At 49.0% G+C, this 16,563-nt stretch overlaps 1 protein-coding gene and 1 long non-coding RNA gene across 4 annotated transcripts in view; one reads left to right on the plus strand and one right to left on the minus strand.

Moving 5' to 3' along the window:
• The window catches only part of LOC311512560 (zinc finger protein RFP-like), a 26,586-nt gene extending 25,442 nt beyond the window's left edge, over nucleotides 1-1,144 (minus strand). For all 3 annotated transcript variants that reach the window (XM_084613835.1, XM_084613834.1, XM_084613833.1), the window contains exon 1: nucleotides 700-1,144. In XM_084613835.1, coding sequence (XP_084469961.1) covers nucleotides 700-1,116 — 417 coding nt within the window. In that variant the 5' untranslated portion in view covers nucleotides 1,117-1,144. The remainder of the gene's footprint in view (nucleotides 1-699) is intronic.
• LOC311512562 overlaps nucleotides 1-9,864 on the plus strand; it is a 16,176-nt gene extending 6,312 nt beyond the window's left edge. The window contains exon 3 of the long non-coding RNA XR_014709473.1: nucleotides 9,500-9,864. This is a non-coding gene — a long non-coding RNA (uncharacterized lncRNA). The remainder of the gene's footprint in view (nucleotides 1-9,499) is intronic.
• Nucleotides 9,865-16,563: the final 6,699 nt, after the last annotated feature.

The raw sequence follows: 16,563 nt of genomic DNA on the forward strand, positions 1-16,563 counted from the left end.
CATCTCCCTGCTGGGCCTGGAGCCTTTAGCAAGGAGTCTTTTCCCTCTTAATGGCTGCACTTTGTCACTGCTTACGGCTGCTGGGGAGGCAGCACGGCCTTGTGATTAGGGCCCTGGTTTGGGCCTGGGGAAAGCTGGGTTCTGTTCACAGCTCTGCCGGTGACCCTGGGCAAGTCCCTGCTTCTGTTTCCCCTCCCATTCTTGGCTGTCTTGTCTGGTTAGCTTTAAACTGCTTAGGGCAGGGATTGTCCCTCGCTGTGTTTTGTGCGGGGCCCAGCGCAGTCAAGGTCAGGTCTTGTTTGGGGTCTGGAGAGGCTGCTGGGACGCAAAGAACCGCGATAATGCAGACGACAATACACATCCGTTATAAAAATAGCAGCTTGTAACTTCCCCTGTTCCGATCTGAGGACAACATGCTGACGGAGATCGGCCTGCAACTTCTGTGACTTAAACCTCTTGGATCCTTTCGCTGGTTCATTTGAGGGGGAAGTTGCCTTATTTCCCCAGTGGGAAGTGGTTTGGAAATGGTGTCAAAGAAACGTTGCCCACATCCAGCCTCTTGGCTTTACAGCGCATAAGGGTGCAGTTACAGCAAAAGCTGTCAGGGAGAGAGATTGCGTCTGACCCGTAAATTGGGTTGAAATTACCCTGTTATTAAAATTCAATTTGAATGAATTAGACCGGCCAGTGCTTCCCTACCTTGTACTCCTGGGCAGCCTCCTCTATGGGAACTGCTGTGTGAGCTCTGTGAGCCCGGGATCTGTCGCACACCACGCAGATCAGGGTTTGGTCCTCTTCACAGAACAGTTTGAGAGGCTCCCGGTGCTCGCCACACGCGCTCTCCCCTCCTGCATCCTTCATCACCTGTAGACTGAGCCGTTTGGCTAGTTCGAGGACATTCGCCAGGGGCCGGTTTGGCCTCAGGTTTCTCTGCTGAGTGGTTTCTCTGCACTGAGGACAGGAGAAGCTTGTATCCTGACCCTCCCAGCACTGGTTGATGCAGGCTCGGCAGAAACTGTGCCCACAGTCTATAACCACTGGGTCTTTAAAATACTTCCCACAGATGGGGCAGCTAGCTTCATCCTGGAGACGGTCCACGGGGTTCTCTGCGGCCATGGCTCCCTCTGGACACTGCTACTGGGTTATTTTCACTTTCCCGAGCTCAGAAATCCACCCTGCTTGCAGCAGCAACTGGGCGTCTCCCTGCTCAGGACTGACTCATGCTGTTTGCGGAGCTGGAACGAGTCCACCGGTAACATAAATGCCCCATGATCCAGATGGATCCCTCCTGCTTCCTTCAGGATTCGGGCTGATCCATCCCTTCCAACGCACAGACTCTCTGGCCACCCTCACAGCCCAGTATTCACCCCCACCCCACCCTAGGAATGTCTCCCCGAGGTGAATCCTGCACAGGCCAGCACACAGGGACCAAATCTCTCAGGATTGCTGGGCAGATCTTGCATGTCTCACACATTTCCAAGGGAGTGCTAGCCTCTCCCCAGTGACCCTGGGGATCTGTCCGTCTCGGGACCCAGACCCTTTCTCGGCGCTTCCCATGTCTCTTGGGATTGGAAGAGAGCCAACCAAAAAACCCCACCATGTTTCAGTAAGGGGCCAACATCCCCCTTGACATGAACACAGCGAGTGTCAGCTAAAACCAGCAGTCACTTTTGACAAATTAGGCCAGGATGATTCACTACGTAATTCAATGGTTGTCCGCCTATGTTCATAGGAGCAGTTGCTTGCAGTATGTGTTGAACTGGCAGGTTACTCTGGGTGGGATTCACAAAGGGATTTAGGCGCTGAGCCTCCATTGAAATCCATGGTAGTTAGTTGTCTAAATACCTTTGTGAATCCCATGCTCAAGTGCCTGATCAGATCGTTGTCTCCACAGAGACGCTGTTGACTTGTTTAAGAATGAAAAGCTTTTTGTTTGTTTTGAAGAACAGACTTTTAAAAAAAAAAAAATTCTGAAAAATTGTCAGCAGTATCACGATTTTCTTTCATGTCCATTTTGATCAACTCTGTTCTAGAAATTGTACCCATGTCCCCACTCAAAAAATCATTTTTTTCCTGATAGAAAAGCTTTGACAACCATTTTGATAGAACGTCAATGAAAATTGTGGTGGAAATGTCATGAAAACAAGAAATTGGGTGTATTTGGAACTCTGCAAAATAAACTCAGCGTTGACATTTTGAAGTCTTTCACAAAGCAGCTTTCCCTTGCTCTGACCAGCTCTTTCCTGCCTCTTCTCTACAAATCCTGGCTTTTCATTAGAAAGCTCACAGCTTGAAAAGCAGCTGTAAAAAGAGAAAACAGCTCTTGTGAATGAGCAAGTGCCCAGGAGGCTCGAGCAAGTGCTCAGTGGGACCAAGAGTGGCCTGTACCTGAGCCAGACTATCGTCGCTGCATAATATGGTGGTTGCATGAATAATGTAAAGGACTGACAAAGAACAAGAAAATCACACTGTTATTCAAATTCACATGTCGAAAACATGGCACTGGACCATGGGGATTTTCTACCTTGTAGCCCTGGGCAGCCTCCCTTAATGGGATGGGAGAGTGCTGTCCCTGGGTCTCTCTACCATTTGCACATAGCAGGGCCTGAGCCTTTCCACAGAGGAATTTGAAAGCTGCTTTGTGGTTTCACACCCTTTTGCCTCCTCCTGGCTTTCTCACTGATTGGCTGGATTGTTCCGCTCTGTCAACCCTGGTGGCCATGGCATTCAAGACTCACAGAAGATTAGGGTTGGAAGAGACCTCAGGAGGTCATCTAGTCCAACCCCTGCTCAACGCAGGACCAACACCCACTAAATCATCCCAGCCAGGTTTTTGTTAGGGGTGGTTTAATTATGTCAGGGGGAGACAGCTCACCTGCCAGCACTGAGTGGCTACATGGGAGACCTCACTGCTGGGCCGCTGTAAGATCTGTAGTGTAGACAGAGTCCCAGTGTTTGTTGCTTTTGTCTGCGTGCCAAATGGATTCTCTGCTGCAGTTAACTGTTTCTGGGCAACTCCCTGTGTTAATGTAACAGTTCTAGGTGTTAACACACTCACTCTTGGTTTTTCACTTTGAAATTCTTTTTTATCCGCTCCCCTGCAGTCTACCTGCAGCTGTCTCTTAAGGTGCTCTGTTAACCGGACCGTTTTCTCCTTCATCTGATTTACCAGGCTGGTGAAAATGTTGTTTGCTACTTCTCCCTCCTGGCCACTTTGTGATTCCGAATGTCTGCATTGCAGGACCCATTCCAATCCTTCCATGTTCCATTTTTAAATTTTTGCTTGGGCCATCATTTTCCATTTCTGTCCCCATTCTTCAGACATGATATCAGCACTGGAAGCCTGTTGTTGCCCAACAAGATTTATAACAGGGGATGTCACTTTTTTATTGCAGATTTTCTACTGCTGTTTCCAATTTTCTATTCTGTTCCTGTGACCACTGTAACATATATCTTGGGACTGCTTGCTGCCCAGCTAGGAGAGCGGGAACTTTCCAGGGCTCTGTTGATGCTCTTGTGTCTTTTAATTCTTTTTTGTTTGTTTGTTCCTGTTACTTACCCTGTCAATTTTGTGGCATGTTGTCTTAACCATTAAACAGGCCTGATGGCCAGAGTTTGCAATATTGTACATTTCTTACTTATTATTTTTCAAGGCTACAGTCTCTGCCCTGGCCTTAGCGATTCCGGTCTATGTTTCTTCCCCACTTTGGATTTTAAACTCATATGGACTGGGTTTTTTTAGTTACCCAGCACATCCAAAACTGATCAAACTTTGTGGGGATTTGAGCTAGGAAATCCCCTAATCCCCTCCCTTCATCGTCTTCTGTCATGTTAGATCGCAACCCCTACAACAGTCAGCTTGTCACTTATTGTATCAGAGGTCAGGATCACCAGTGCTGTTAAGTCCTGCACTTAGGACGGAAGAACCCAATGCACAGCTACAGACTAGGGACCGAATGGCTAGGCAGCAGTTCTGCAGAAAAGGACCTAGGGGTGACAGTGGACGAGAAGCTGGATATGAGTCAGCAGTGTGCCCTTGTTGCCAAGAAGGCCAATGGCATTTTGGGATGTATAAGTAGGGGCATAGCGAGCAGATCGAGGGACGTGATCGTTCCCCTCTATTCGACATTGGTGAGGCCTCATCTGGAGTACTGTGTCCAGTTTTGGGCCCCACACTTCAAGAAGGATGTGGATAAATTGGAGAGAGTCCAGCGAAGGGCAACAAAAATGATTAGGGGACTGGAACACATGAGTTATGAGGAGAGGCTGAGGGAGCTGGGATTGTTTAGCCTGCAGAAGAGAAGAATGAGGGGGGATTTGATAGCTGCTTTCAACTACCTGAAAGGGGGTTCCAAAGAGGATGGCTCTAGACTGTTCTCAATGGTAGCAGATGACAGAACGCGGAGTAATGGTCTCAAGTTGCAGTGGGGGAGGTTTAGATTGGATATTAGGAAAAACTTTTTCACTAAGAGGGTGGTGAAACACTGGAATGCGTTACCTAGGGAGGTGGTAGAATCTCCTTCCTTAGAGGTTTTTAAGGTCAGGCTTGACAAAGCCCTGGCTGGGATGATTTAACTGGGAATTGGTCCTGCTTTGAGCAGGGGGTTGGACTAGATGACCTTCTGGGGTCCCTTCCAACCCTGATATTCTATGATTCTATGATTCTATAAGTGCTGAGGGCTGGAATGTTATTGCCAAGTAACACTGTTCAGGGGCTGCTTTGAGCTATTACAGCTGCTCAGTGTTTCTGTTCCTGGAACTCCAATGTTTTTAACACGAGGATAGAATGTGGCTTGCTAATTTGGCAGACCTCAATGTTATTCATAAAGAATGACCACAGGCACAGTTTGGTGACGAAGGCACTTAGCCAGGTTTTTTGCCCACAAGGCCCAATACTACTGCCCTGACTCTGTGGTTACAGGCACACTAACACATGAGTGCCTATTGGCAAGGATCGGCTCAGTCAGCAGCAGGAGTCTGCTGTCCCCAAGGCCACACAAAGGGTTAAGGCGAGGTACACCGACATTTATAGACTGAGACAAACAATTTACGCGTTTTCATGACATCTGCTTGTTACCTCCCCTTGTATCGTGCTCCAGGTGTCTCAGGCAAAACATCCCTGTTCATCGTTTCTGTCAAACCCGCTTATCTGGTGTTAGGTCAGGATGCTCCTGGGCTAATCTTTTGAAGTATGTTTAACTGTTCACACCCATGCCCAGTATCTGTTGCTTCTTAGGAGTGCCTGTGTTTTAGCAACTCTAGTAATACCTTTACCAAGATCATGCATCGGACGGTGAACTTTTAAGCATCTCTTTTAATCCGTGGCCTGACTTTGATTCCTGGTATGGCCTGACTTTGCTGACTATGGTTCAGGACTCAGATCTTTCATCAGGCCCTGTGCTCCAGGCTGTCTTTCTCTCCTACACATGGTTTACGTATTCTTGTGGACCAGGATTGTGCGTAAATTCTCTAGGGAGGAGATGTGACAGATGTGAGACCTGGGTGTTCAAAGGACTACATTGAAAATGTGCCAGACAGGAATTAACTTTTGGGACAATAAATGTAAACTGGATTTCCTGGGGAATCCCTAGAGAAAGGTTTGTGCAAATGTCCCAACTCCAGTTATGCAAAAACCCAGCATTATGAAGCTATGCCTTAAGGAGAGGATGATTGTCTGCTGATCAGCTGAGCCCAGAGGCTGGAGATCAAAGACCCAGGCTGATCTGCTTAGTCTCTGTTCTGACACAGTTGTGAACTTGTAACCATGGGGTTACCAGTTTTGGGGTTTGAAGGACTGACACGTACCAGAGCCCAAGGTTGGATTTGGGGTGATTGCTCGTAAGTTTTTTAGCATGTGTGTTGCATCTTTTATTGTTTTTAGTGTGTTCTCTGTAATGCTGTCATCTTAAGAATAAATGGGCTTGCTTATAAAGAGCTGGGTGTTAACTTATAACTGCAGGCAGTGCTTGTGGAGAGAAAGCAAAGTGCAGATGCTGCATATCACAGTGTAGGCAGGCAACCGTGCAGCCTTACAGATTTCCTGGTCAGGAGAGAGTGAGATGTAAGTCTCTGCCCAAAAGAGATGGGGTCTGGCAGCCTAAAGTGGATCCTTGCATGTGCTCCTCCAAGGGCCCCTATTCCCACCAATCTCCTTGCCACTCACCCCCATGTCCCCCTCACAGAAGTCCCTCTCCCCTCCCCTCTCCCCCTGTTCCGACCTACTCTTCCACCTCTAATCACGAGCATTTGCTTGTGTAATTTATTTTCTTTTCAAAAGAATTGTTTCAGCGTCTTTCAAATATTCTGCTGTGTTCAGATTACATTTCCACAAAATAACCTTCCCCACCTTTGATGGGGCAGATTGGAGCAAAATGGCAGCTATTTTTATGTCAGATTTCTCCTCTGGGTTGGATTTGAGCTCTCAGTGCCTGGGGTGAATCTCACATTCAAATACCTTAACAGAGATCAGACAGGAACTACATGAAGATGGGGTTACGGTGAGAAGCAGATATCAGTGTCTGAGGGTAAAATACAGCAGTAGAATGTTTGTGATTATCACTCAGCAAAAGCCTTAAACCCCAGGAAATTCAGAGTTAAGGTTACATTTCAGAGCAATCCTATCCTGACAGGGCATGGAAATGTACATTTAAGGCACTCAAAAAACCCTTAACTCTGCCCGGTAGTGACACTAGGTGATACCACAGGATTGTGACTAAAGAATTTTAGTGTGTGGGCCCCAGATGAGACTAAACGGATTTGTTAAACACAATAGGTGTTTTCCCTCTCAGGGTGCCAGCTGCACTGGGCTGTTCCTCTTATTGTCAATGGCCCAGCAGCAAGGAGGCAAATACAATTCCATCAGTTATAAGGTGTCCGTTTCAGATTTCAGGGCAGCGTCTGTTATTCTGCACTGAGGCCCAGATCCAAGGAGAGGCTGAGCTGTGGCTCCGTTTTGATTTGTGCGTGTTCAGCAGCTCCCAGAATTGGGCCCAAAGCAGGGCTTAAATTCGTATGGAGTATTTCCCGGAGTGCCCCCCCCCGCATGCCCTCCCCGCTCCAACATTCTCTGTAATTTACCGAGGGAGGTGGTAGAATCTCCTTCCTTAGAGGTTTTTAAGGTCAGGCTTGACAAAGCCCTGGCTGGGATGATTTAACTGGGAATTGGTCCTGCTTTGAGCAGGGGGTTGGACTAGATGACCTTCTGGGGTCCCTTCCAACCCTGATATTCTATGATTCTATGATTCTATAACACGGGGACAGGTTGGGTCACAGAAACCCCCTTGGGGGCTGCCACCTGATGTGCGGAAACTACCTCTGAACCTGTGTTCCCTGCCAGCGTGGGACTTCAGTGCCCTGCCTGGTTGTGCCAGACACGCCAGCCTGCTACAAACAAAGACCCAGGTCTGAACCACGTCCCCCCAAAAGCTGCAGGCTTAACTGAAAACAGCTTAAGAAGTGCTCCTGTCTCCAGCACTCAGATACCCAACTCACAATGGGGTCCAAACCCCAAATAAATCCGTTTTACCCTGTATAAAGCTTATACAGGGTAAACTCATAAATTGATTGCCCTCTGTAACACTGATAGAGAGAGAGGAACAGCAGTTTTTCCCCCACCCCCACCCCCAGGTATGAATACTTACCCTGGGTTAATTAATAAGTAAAAAGTGATTTTATTAAGTATAGAAAGTAGGATTTAAGTGGTTCCAAGTAATAGACAGAACAAAGTGAATTACCAAGCAAAATAAAATAAAACACACAAGTCTAAGCCTAATACAGTAAGAAAACTGAATACAGATAAAATCTCACCCTCAGATGTTTCAATCAGCTTCTTTCACAGACTGGACGCCTTCCCAGTCTGGGCACAATCCTTTACCTGGTACAGCCCTTGCTCCAGGTCAGGGGGTAGCTAGGGGATTTCTCATGACTGCAACCCCCTCTGTTCTGTTCCACCCCCTTATATAGCTTTTGCATAAGGCGGGAATTCTTTGTCCCTCTCTGCGGTCCCACCCCTGCTTCTAAATGGAAAAGTACCAGGTTAAAGATGGATGCCAGTTCAGGTGACATGATCACATGTCACTGTAAGACTTCATTACTCACTTGCCAGCACACAGGTATACAGGAAGATTTACAAGTAAACGGAGCCATGTATAGTCAATTGTCCTAGTCGATGGGAGCCATCAAGATTCCAAACCACCATTCATAGAATCATAGAATACCAGGTTGGAAGGGACCTCAGGAGGTCATCTAGTCCAACCCCCTGCTCAAAGCAGGATCAATCCCAAATGGCTCCCTCAAGGATTGAACTCACAACCCTGGGTTTAGCAGGCCAATGCTCAAACCACTGAGCTATCCCTCCCCGCATTAATGGCCCACACTTTGCTTAACTACACTAGGACCTCAGAGTTATATTTCAAGTTTCAGATCCAAGAGGGACACATTTATACAAATGCGATGACCACACTCAGTAGATTATAAGCTTTGTAATGATACCTTGCAAGAGACCTTTTGCATGAAGCACACTCCAGTTACAGTATATTCACACTCATTAGCATATTTTGATAAAATCATATAGAGGGCAACGTCACAAACCCCTCCGGGGGGGTGGGGTAGGGGGTGTGTTTGAGAATATTTACCGGAGCTCTGCTCCAGGCAGCTCTGGCTGAATTTAAGCCTGGAAAATATTTCCATATTTCCTTGTCCTGTTGTAAAAGTGTTGCCACGGGCCGTGCGGGAGGGGCAGGTGCTGTTTGCAGCCCAGTCCTTGAGCTATTTGTAGCTCATGACAGGGACAGATAAGCGCTGGGGATTTCATAAATACCTTAATAGTTCTTGGTGAGTCTTCATCTCGCAGTCCCATAAAACACTCACTAGTACGCCTTGGCCACCTCCTGAGAGTTGGGGAATGGGAAGGTCTCTTCTCTGTGCTTCCAGATTTGCCTCTGGGCTGAAATCGCCCTGTGTGGGTCTCTGCCTGAAGCTCCCTCCCTGGATAATTTGGGGAGGAGGCAGAGATGTTCCCTAGAAAGGGTCGTTTCCCCCCTGGGGATGGATGATGAGCAGGGTCACATCCTCACTGACACAGCAGCCTGTGCGGACCATGGGAACTCTGGCTGTGCCTGAGTGCCGGGGGGCGAGTGCCGGAGACGAGGGGCCGGGGGGAGCAAGAGGGGAACTCGGGGGGGAGAGAAATACAGAGGGGCCGAGAGAGAGACAGAGCAAGACAGAAACACAGAACGAATCAGTGACTGAAACACAAAGTTTTCCCAACCCAGATCTGCTCCTCACAGGTGTTCGGTGGGACAGGGCAGTCCCATGGCCTCATGGGTAGCACTCTGGACTCTGAATCCAGTGTCCTGCATTGACGCCTTTGGATTGTTTAAATTTCATTGTTATTTTGTTGCCTTGTTTGGCTTAACTTGGACTTTTTCTTTGCCGAAATGGATTGACATTTTCATTTCATTTAGTTTTTCCCTTTGTCGCTCTCTTCTGTCCATTTCAGGAATTATTATCCAATGGGCAGCAGCAAGAACTGACACAGACCTTGTGTTCCCCACCGCGCCGGAGTACAGTGTGAACACCTGGAGCTGGAATGGCAGCAGTAGAGACAATGAGCGACAGGGGGAGGTGGTTGTTCTCAAATCACACAAGGGGCCCCCCTGTAGCTCACTGTAGATTCCAGCCTCCCTGTAGCTGTCCTGACCAGCTGGGCTGTGGGACTGTCATCACTCAATTCAGCAGGAGAGTGAATTTGTGTGGGGGGGTGGAGGGTGAGAAAACCTGGATTTGTGCTGGAAATGGCCCAACCTAATGATCACTTTAGATAAGCTATTACCAGCAGGACAGTGGGGTGGGAGGAGGTATTGTTTCATATTCTCTGTGTATAAATAAAGTCTGCTGCAGTTTCCACGGCATGCATCCGATGAAGTGAGCTGTAGCTCACGAAAGCTCATGCTCAAATAAATTGGTTAGTCTCTAAGGTGCCACGAGTACTCCTTTTCTTTTTTTAATAACAATGTGATTGTAACAGAATAGGATTGAAATTAAACCAGTGCCAGCAGGGAAAGGGAAACCTGAGAGAGGGCCCAGGAATCAAACCCAGTGTGACATTCTATACCTTGGGGGGGCTCCTGTGACCCCCCCCCCCATATTCATCATCTGTATATAACGGTGATATTGCATACAAAGCACGCCATGTGAGGTGTCAGGGAAAAGGTTACGATCGGCTGAAAGTCACTGTTCCATCTAAATATGTATATCTTCAGTGCATATGAAGTTATGAGATTCTGTTGTATGGTGTGCCCTTGTTGCCAAGAAGGCAAACGCCATATTGAGCTGCATTAGTAGGAGCATTGCCAGTAGATCGAGGGACGTGATTATTCATCTCTGTTTGGCACTGGTGTGGCCACATCTGGAGTATTGCATCCAGTTTTGGGCCCCCCTCTATAGAAGGGATGTGGACAAATTGGAGAGAGTCCAGCGGAGGGCAACAAAAATGATTAGGGGACTGGAACACATGAGTTATGAGGAGAAGCTGAGGGAACTGGGATTGTTTAGTCTGCGGAAGAGAAGAGTGAGGGGGGATTTGATAGCTGCTTTCAACTACCTGAAAGGGGGTTCCAAAGAGGATGGATCTAGACTGTTCTCAATGGTAGCAGATGACAGAATGAGGAGTAATGGTCTCAAGTTGCAGTGGGGGAGGTTTAGGTTGGATATTAGGAAAAACTTTTTCACTAGGAGGATGGTGAAACACTGGAATGCGTTACCTAGGGAGGTGGTGGAATCTCCTTCCTTATAAGTTTTTAAGGTCAGGCTTGACAAAGCCCTGGCTGGGATGATTTAATTGGGGATTGGTCCTGCTTTGAGCAGGGGGTTGGACTAGATGACCTCCTGAGGTCCCTTCCAACCCTGATATTCTATGAACACTATGCGGTCCCACCAGTCTGTGCTTATTTCCCGGGCCCAGAATTGGCATTCCATGGCATGAGCCTGACCCATTGCCACCAGGACGGCCAAATTGCCGGGGCCCATGCTTTGAGAAGTCTGTGTCCGTGTCCTCATCCCTCTCATCACTGCGCTGCCGTTGCCTCCTCGCCTTCTTTTGCAGGTTCTGCACATACTGTAGGATAACGCGCGAGGTGTTTACAACGCTCATAACTGCCGCGGTGATCTGAGCGGGCTCCACGCTTGCCGTGGTATGGCATCTGCAGGAGAGCAGAGTTGCAGGGGAAGCGGTGGTTGGATGACCAGTTTTGCAGACGTACTGCACCGTCTGCTGCCAGGACGCAACAGCTGAGCGGGCTGCAGGCTTGCCGTGGCATGGCGAGACAAGAGCAGCCGAGCAGAGCTGCAGCAGAAGCGGCCCTCCGGGACCACCAGGAGAGCAGAGTGCCAGCAGAAGCGGTCATTCGATGATGACGGTTTGCAGCCCTACTGCACTGTCTGCTGAAAGCAGTATGGCGCCTGCCTGGAAAAAAGGCGCAAAACGATTGTCTGCCGTTGCTTTCAAGGCAGGAGGGGTGACGGACGACATGTACCCGAAACCACCCGTGACAATGTTTTTTGCCCCATCAGGCATTGGGAGCTTAACCCAGAATTCCAATGGGTGGTGGAGACTGCGGGAACTGTGGGACAGCTACCCACAGTGCAACGCTCCGAAAGTCGATGCTAGCTACAGAACTGTGGACGCACTCCACCGACTTAGTGCGCTTAGTGGGGACACGCACAATGTTGGACTCCGAGGCAGGAGTTTTGCTCATGGTCAGATGTGTTTGAATCATGGTTATGGTGTTTTCCCAAATTAATGCCAGGTTCCACTCCCTTTTTTATTAAAAGGTTTCTCTGCTGTACGCAGGCTCAGTGCTCGTGAGTGGGGAAGTACTGTCTCTTAGATGCACCCAGGGGTGGTGTTTAATTTTCCCAGATCACTGGGTGGGGTCTTGAGCTGGTTCTGTGCTGTGTTGTTTAGAGGGCCTCCTGGTTTTTGAGCCCAGCCCTTGTTGGTGCCGACTCCACCTGGTTACAGAATCATGAACTCTTATCATTTCATGGTCACCTTCACCCAAGCTGCCTTCCACCTTCAGATTCTCAACCAGTTCCTCCCTGTTTGTCAGAATCAAACCCCGAACAGCCTCTCCCCTAGTCACTTTCTCCACCTCCTGTAATAAAAAACTCGTCTCCAGCAAAGCAGGTCCCATGGGAACCGGAGCTTCCACAGCCGATCACGTCTCACTTGCCCTTTCCTCTGCAGACACAGAGTCAGCTCAGCCCAGAGAAGCTGGGCTCTGCACCATGAGGCTTCCCCAGGAATGGCTCCCAGATGGGCCAAGACAAAGCCCTGCAGCCCTTTGTCCTCCTTCACATTTGCTGTCCTTGGGGATCTTGTGAGGGCTGTAGGGCAAGAGCCCTGTTCCTGCTGGCTTTAGGAGAGAGGTGGCTGGAGGCATCTGGACATCAGGAAACCTGGAGGAAGAGCAGGGGCATATTCCCACCAGCCACTGCTGCTCCAAGGGAAATATGCTCTGTGCATCCCCCCAACTAGCCACCAGGTGTCACTGCTGCTCCGAGGCTGACAGGCTGCAGGATGGTGCAAAATGGAGCAGGGTCAGTTCCAAGGGTCAGATTTCCAGACGTGTGCAGGGCACAGCAGCCCCCCGTCAGGAACAAAGAGGATTTCTCCATCTCCCCCCCCCCCCCCGGGTGAACAAGGGGAGCTGCTGGATGCCGGGGGGGTTGGAGAATCCTGTGGGAATCATGCATCTCGTGAGTGTGGTGTGGCCGAATGCGTCCCTGCTGTGTGCAGCGAGGCTGGGCTGAGTCCTCCCCTCCCAGAGCATCTGCCCCAGCGAGGGACCAGGCTCAGCTCCGAGCTGGCTGGAACAGCTCGTTCCCTGCCTTGTGCCTGGCACAGCTCGCACTCAGCAGCACGGACACAGAGGTACAGTGTCCCCCCGCCAGCCAGTGCGTTCTGGGACTCCAGACGAGACCAGACCCTTAGAGCCCAGCACCATCACCAGGAGCAGGGGCTTTGGGGTAATTCCCACGTGCAGAGCACTGCATCATGGGAAGGAGTCAGTCAGCAGGACGGGCTGAACCATGACTGCCCGGTGGCTCCTTGCCCATCCTGGGAACCAGCTTCCAGGGCCTGGCACCATCCCACGTGTCGCTACCAATCCTGGGACCAGCTGTGAGAGCTGCAGTGTGGGGATCCCAGGTGCTGGGAGCAGGACACCAGCCCCGAATGTTCAGAAATTGCCAGTCAGACCCAAAACATCATGAGATTTTTTTTACAAAACCCACAAGTTTGGGCCAAGAATCATGAGATATTTTTGAAAAGTTGACACTGTGGGTTTTGATTTCTGAACTTCCCCTGCCCCGGTGTGTGTGTCAGAGACAAGGACTGTGCCTGGCTCTCCCCGATGTACAGAGTAGTGACTCTGGCTCTCGTGGCTGCTGGATAGAAAGGAGCTTCTAGCTTCTCCCCAGACCCCCACGTGATAATTAATTTTATGCCCCCTTCCCAGCCCCACGTCTGCCTCTCCCCGAGACCAGCCATTAATTGCACATCCCGAGCCCCACATCGGCTCTGCCCCCCAAGTCCCACTGCTGCTCCTCCCGCAGTTCTGGGGGGGTGGTCTTGTCCCCTCTCCCCCTCCCCTACCCAAACACTCCTCTGCCTCCTGAGGGGAGGGGGAGAGAGCTGCCTGTCACCTGCAGCAGCTCTGATTGGCTGCCTTTCCCCAGGAGGTGGGGCAGTGGGTATTTCTGATGGAGCAACAGTGACTCCTGGTGGCCTGTCTGGGTAACAGGTTTCAGAGTAACAGCCGTGTTAGTCTGTATTCGCAAAAAGAAAAGGAGGACTTGTGGCACCTTAGAGACTAACCAATTTATTTGAGCATGAGCTTTCGTGAGCTACAGCTCACTTCATCGGATGCATGCCGTGGAAACTGCAGCAGACTTTATATACACACAGAGATCATGAAACGATACCTCCTCCCACCCCACTGTCCTGCTGGTAATAGCTTATCTAAAGTGATCATCAAGTTGGGCCATTTCCAGTACAAATCCAGGTTTTCTCACCCTCCACCCCCCCACACACAAATTCACTCTCCTGCTGGTAATAGCCCATCCAAAGTGACCACTCCCTTCACAATGTGTATGATAATCAAGGTGGGCCATTTCCTGCACAAATCCAGGTTCTCTCACCCCCTCACCCCCCTCCAAAAACCACACACACAAACTCACTCTCCTGCTGGTAATAGCCTATCCAAAGTGACCACTCTCCTTACAACGTGCATGAAAATCAAGGTGGGCCATTTCCAGCACAAATCCAGGTTTTCTCAGCCCCCCACCCCCATACACACACAAACTCACTCTCCTGCTGGTAATAGCCTATCCAAAGTGACCACTCTCCTTACAACGTGCATGATAATCAAGGTGGGCCATTTCCAGCACAAATCCAGGTTTTCTCACCCCCCCGCCCCACACACACACAAACTCACTCTCCTGCTGGCAATAGCTCATCCAAACTGACCACTCTCCCCACAATGTGCATGACAATCAAGGTGGGCCATTTCCAGCATAAATCCAAGTTTAACCAGAACGTCTGGGGGGGGGGGTAGGAAAAAACAAGGGGAAATAGGCTACCTTGCATAATAACTTAGCCACTCCCAGTCTCTATTTAAGCCTAAATTAATAGTATCCAATTTGCAAATGAATTCCAATTCAGCAGTTTCTCGCTGGACTCTGGATTTGAAGTTTTTTTGTTATAAGATAGCGACCTTCATGTCTCTGATTGTGTGACCAGAGAGATTGAAGTGTTCTCCGACTGGTTTATGAATGTTATAATTCTTGACATCTGATTTGTGTCCATTTATTCTTTTACGTAGAGATTGTCCAGTTTGACCAATGTACATGGCAGAGGGGCATTGCTGGCACATGATGGCATAGATCACATTGGTGGATGTGCAGGTGAACGAGCCTCTGATAGTGTGGCTGATGTTATTAGGCCCTGTGATGGTGTCCCCTGAATAGATATGTGGGCACAGTTGGCAACGGGCTTTGTTGCAAGGATAAGTTCCTGGGTTAGTGGTTCTGTTGTGTGGTATGTTGTTGCTGGTGAGTATTCGCTTCAGGTTGGGGGGCTGTCTGTAGACAAGGACTGGCCTGTCTCCCAAGATTTGTGAGAGTGTTGGGTCATCCTTCAGGATAGGTTGTAGATCCTTAATAATGCGTTGGAGGGGTTTTAGTTGGGGGCTGAAGGTGACGGCTAGTGGCGTTCTGTTATTTTCTTTGTTAGGCCTGTCCTGTAGCAGGTGACTTCTGGGAATTCTTCTGGCTCTATCAATCTGTTTCTTCACTTTCGCAGGCGGGTATTGTAGTTGTAAGAAAACTTGACAGAGATCTTGTAGGTGTTTGTCTCTGTCTGAGGGGTTGGAGCAAATGCGCTTGTATCGCAGAGCTTGGCTGTAGACGATGGATCGTGTGGTGTGGTCAGGGTGAAAGCTGGAGGCATGTAGGTAGGAATAGCGGTCAGTAGGTTTCCGGTATAGGGTGGTGTTTATGTGACCATTGTTTATTAGCACTGTAGTATCCAGGAAGTGGATCTCTTGTGTGGACTGGACCAGGCTGAGGTTGATGGTGGGATGGAAATTGTTGGATATGCAGTTGGACAGGTTAACAATATTGCTGGGTGGGTTGAGGGAACCATTGCTGTGGCCCCTTGTAGCATGTAGTAGTTTAGAAAGTTTAGGGTCCTTTTTCTTTTGTAGAGAAGCAAAGTGTGTGTTGTAAATGGCTTGTCTAGTTTTAGTAAAATCCAGCCACGAGGAAGTTTGTGTGGAAGGTTGGTTTTTTATGAGAGTATCCATTTTTGAGAGCTCATTCTTAATCTTTCCCTGTTTGCTGTAGAGGATGTTGATCAGGTGATTCCGCAGCAGGAGAGTGAGTTTGTGTGTGTGTGGTTTTTGGGAAAAAAAAAAAAAGGGGGGGGGGGGACCTGTATTTGATAGAGCTCTTGTAGGTGTTTGTAGGTTTTTGGAGGAGGGTGAGGGGGTGAGAGAACCTGGATTTGTGCAGGAAATGGCCCACCTTAATTATCATACACATTGTGAAGAGAGTGGTCACTTTGGATGGGCTATTACCAGCAGGAGAGTGAGTTTGTGTGTGGGGGGGTGGAGGGTGAGAAAACCTGGATTTGTGCTGGAAATGGCCCAACTTGATGATCGCTTTAGATACGCTATTACCAGCAGGAGAGTGGGGTGGGAGGAGGTATTGTTTCATGGTCTCTGTGTATATAATGTCTTCTGCAGTTTCCACAGTATGCATCCGATGAAGTGAGCTGTAGCTCACGAAAGCTCATGGTCAAATAAATTGGTTAGTCTCTAAGGTGCCACAAGTCCTCCTTTTCTTTTTGCGAATACAGACTAACACGGCTGTTACTCTGAAACCTGGTTGTTTTAGTTGCTAGGAATGCTTGTTAGAGGTTGCAGGAAATAAACATTGTTGTAACCCATATAAGGAAGGCAGAGTATTTGTGCAAAGTTTTAATTGGCTGATGTGCAGTGC

Source organism: Lepidochelys olivacea (assembly GCF_965140295.1).
Source record: "Lepidochelys olivacea isolate rLepOli2 genome assembly, chromosome: 24".
Classification (NCBI taxonomy): Eukaryota; Metazoa; Chordata; order Testudines; family Cheloniidae; genus Lepidochelys; species Lepidochelys olivacea.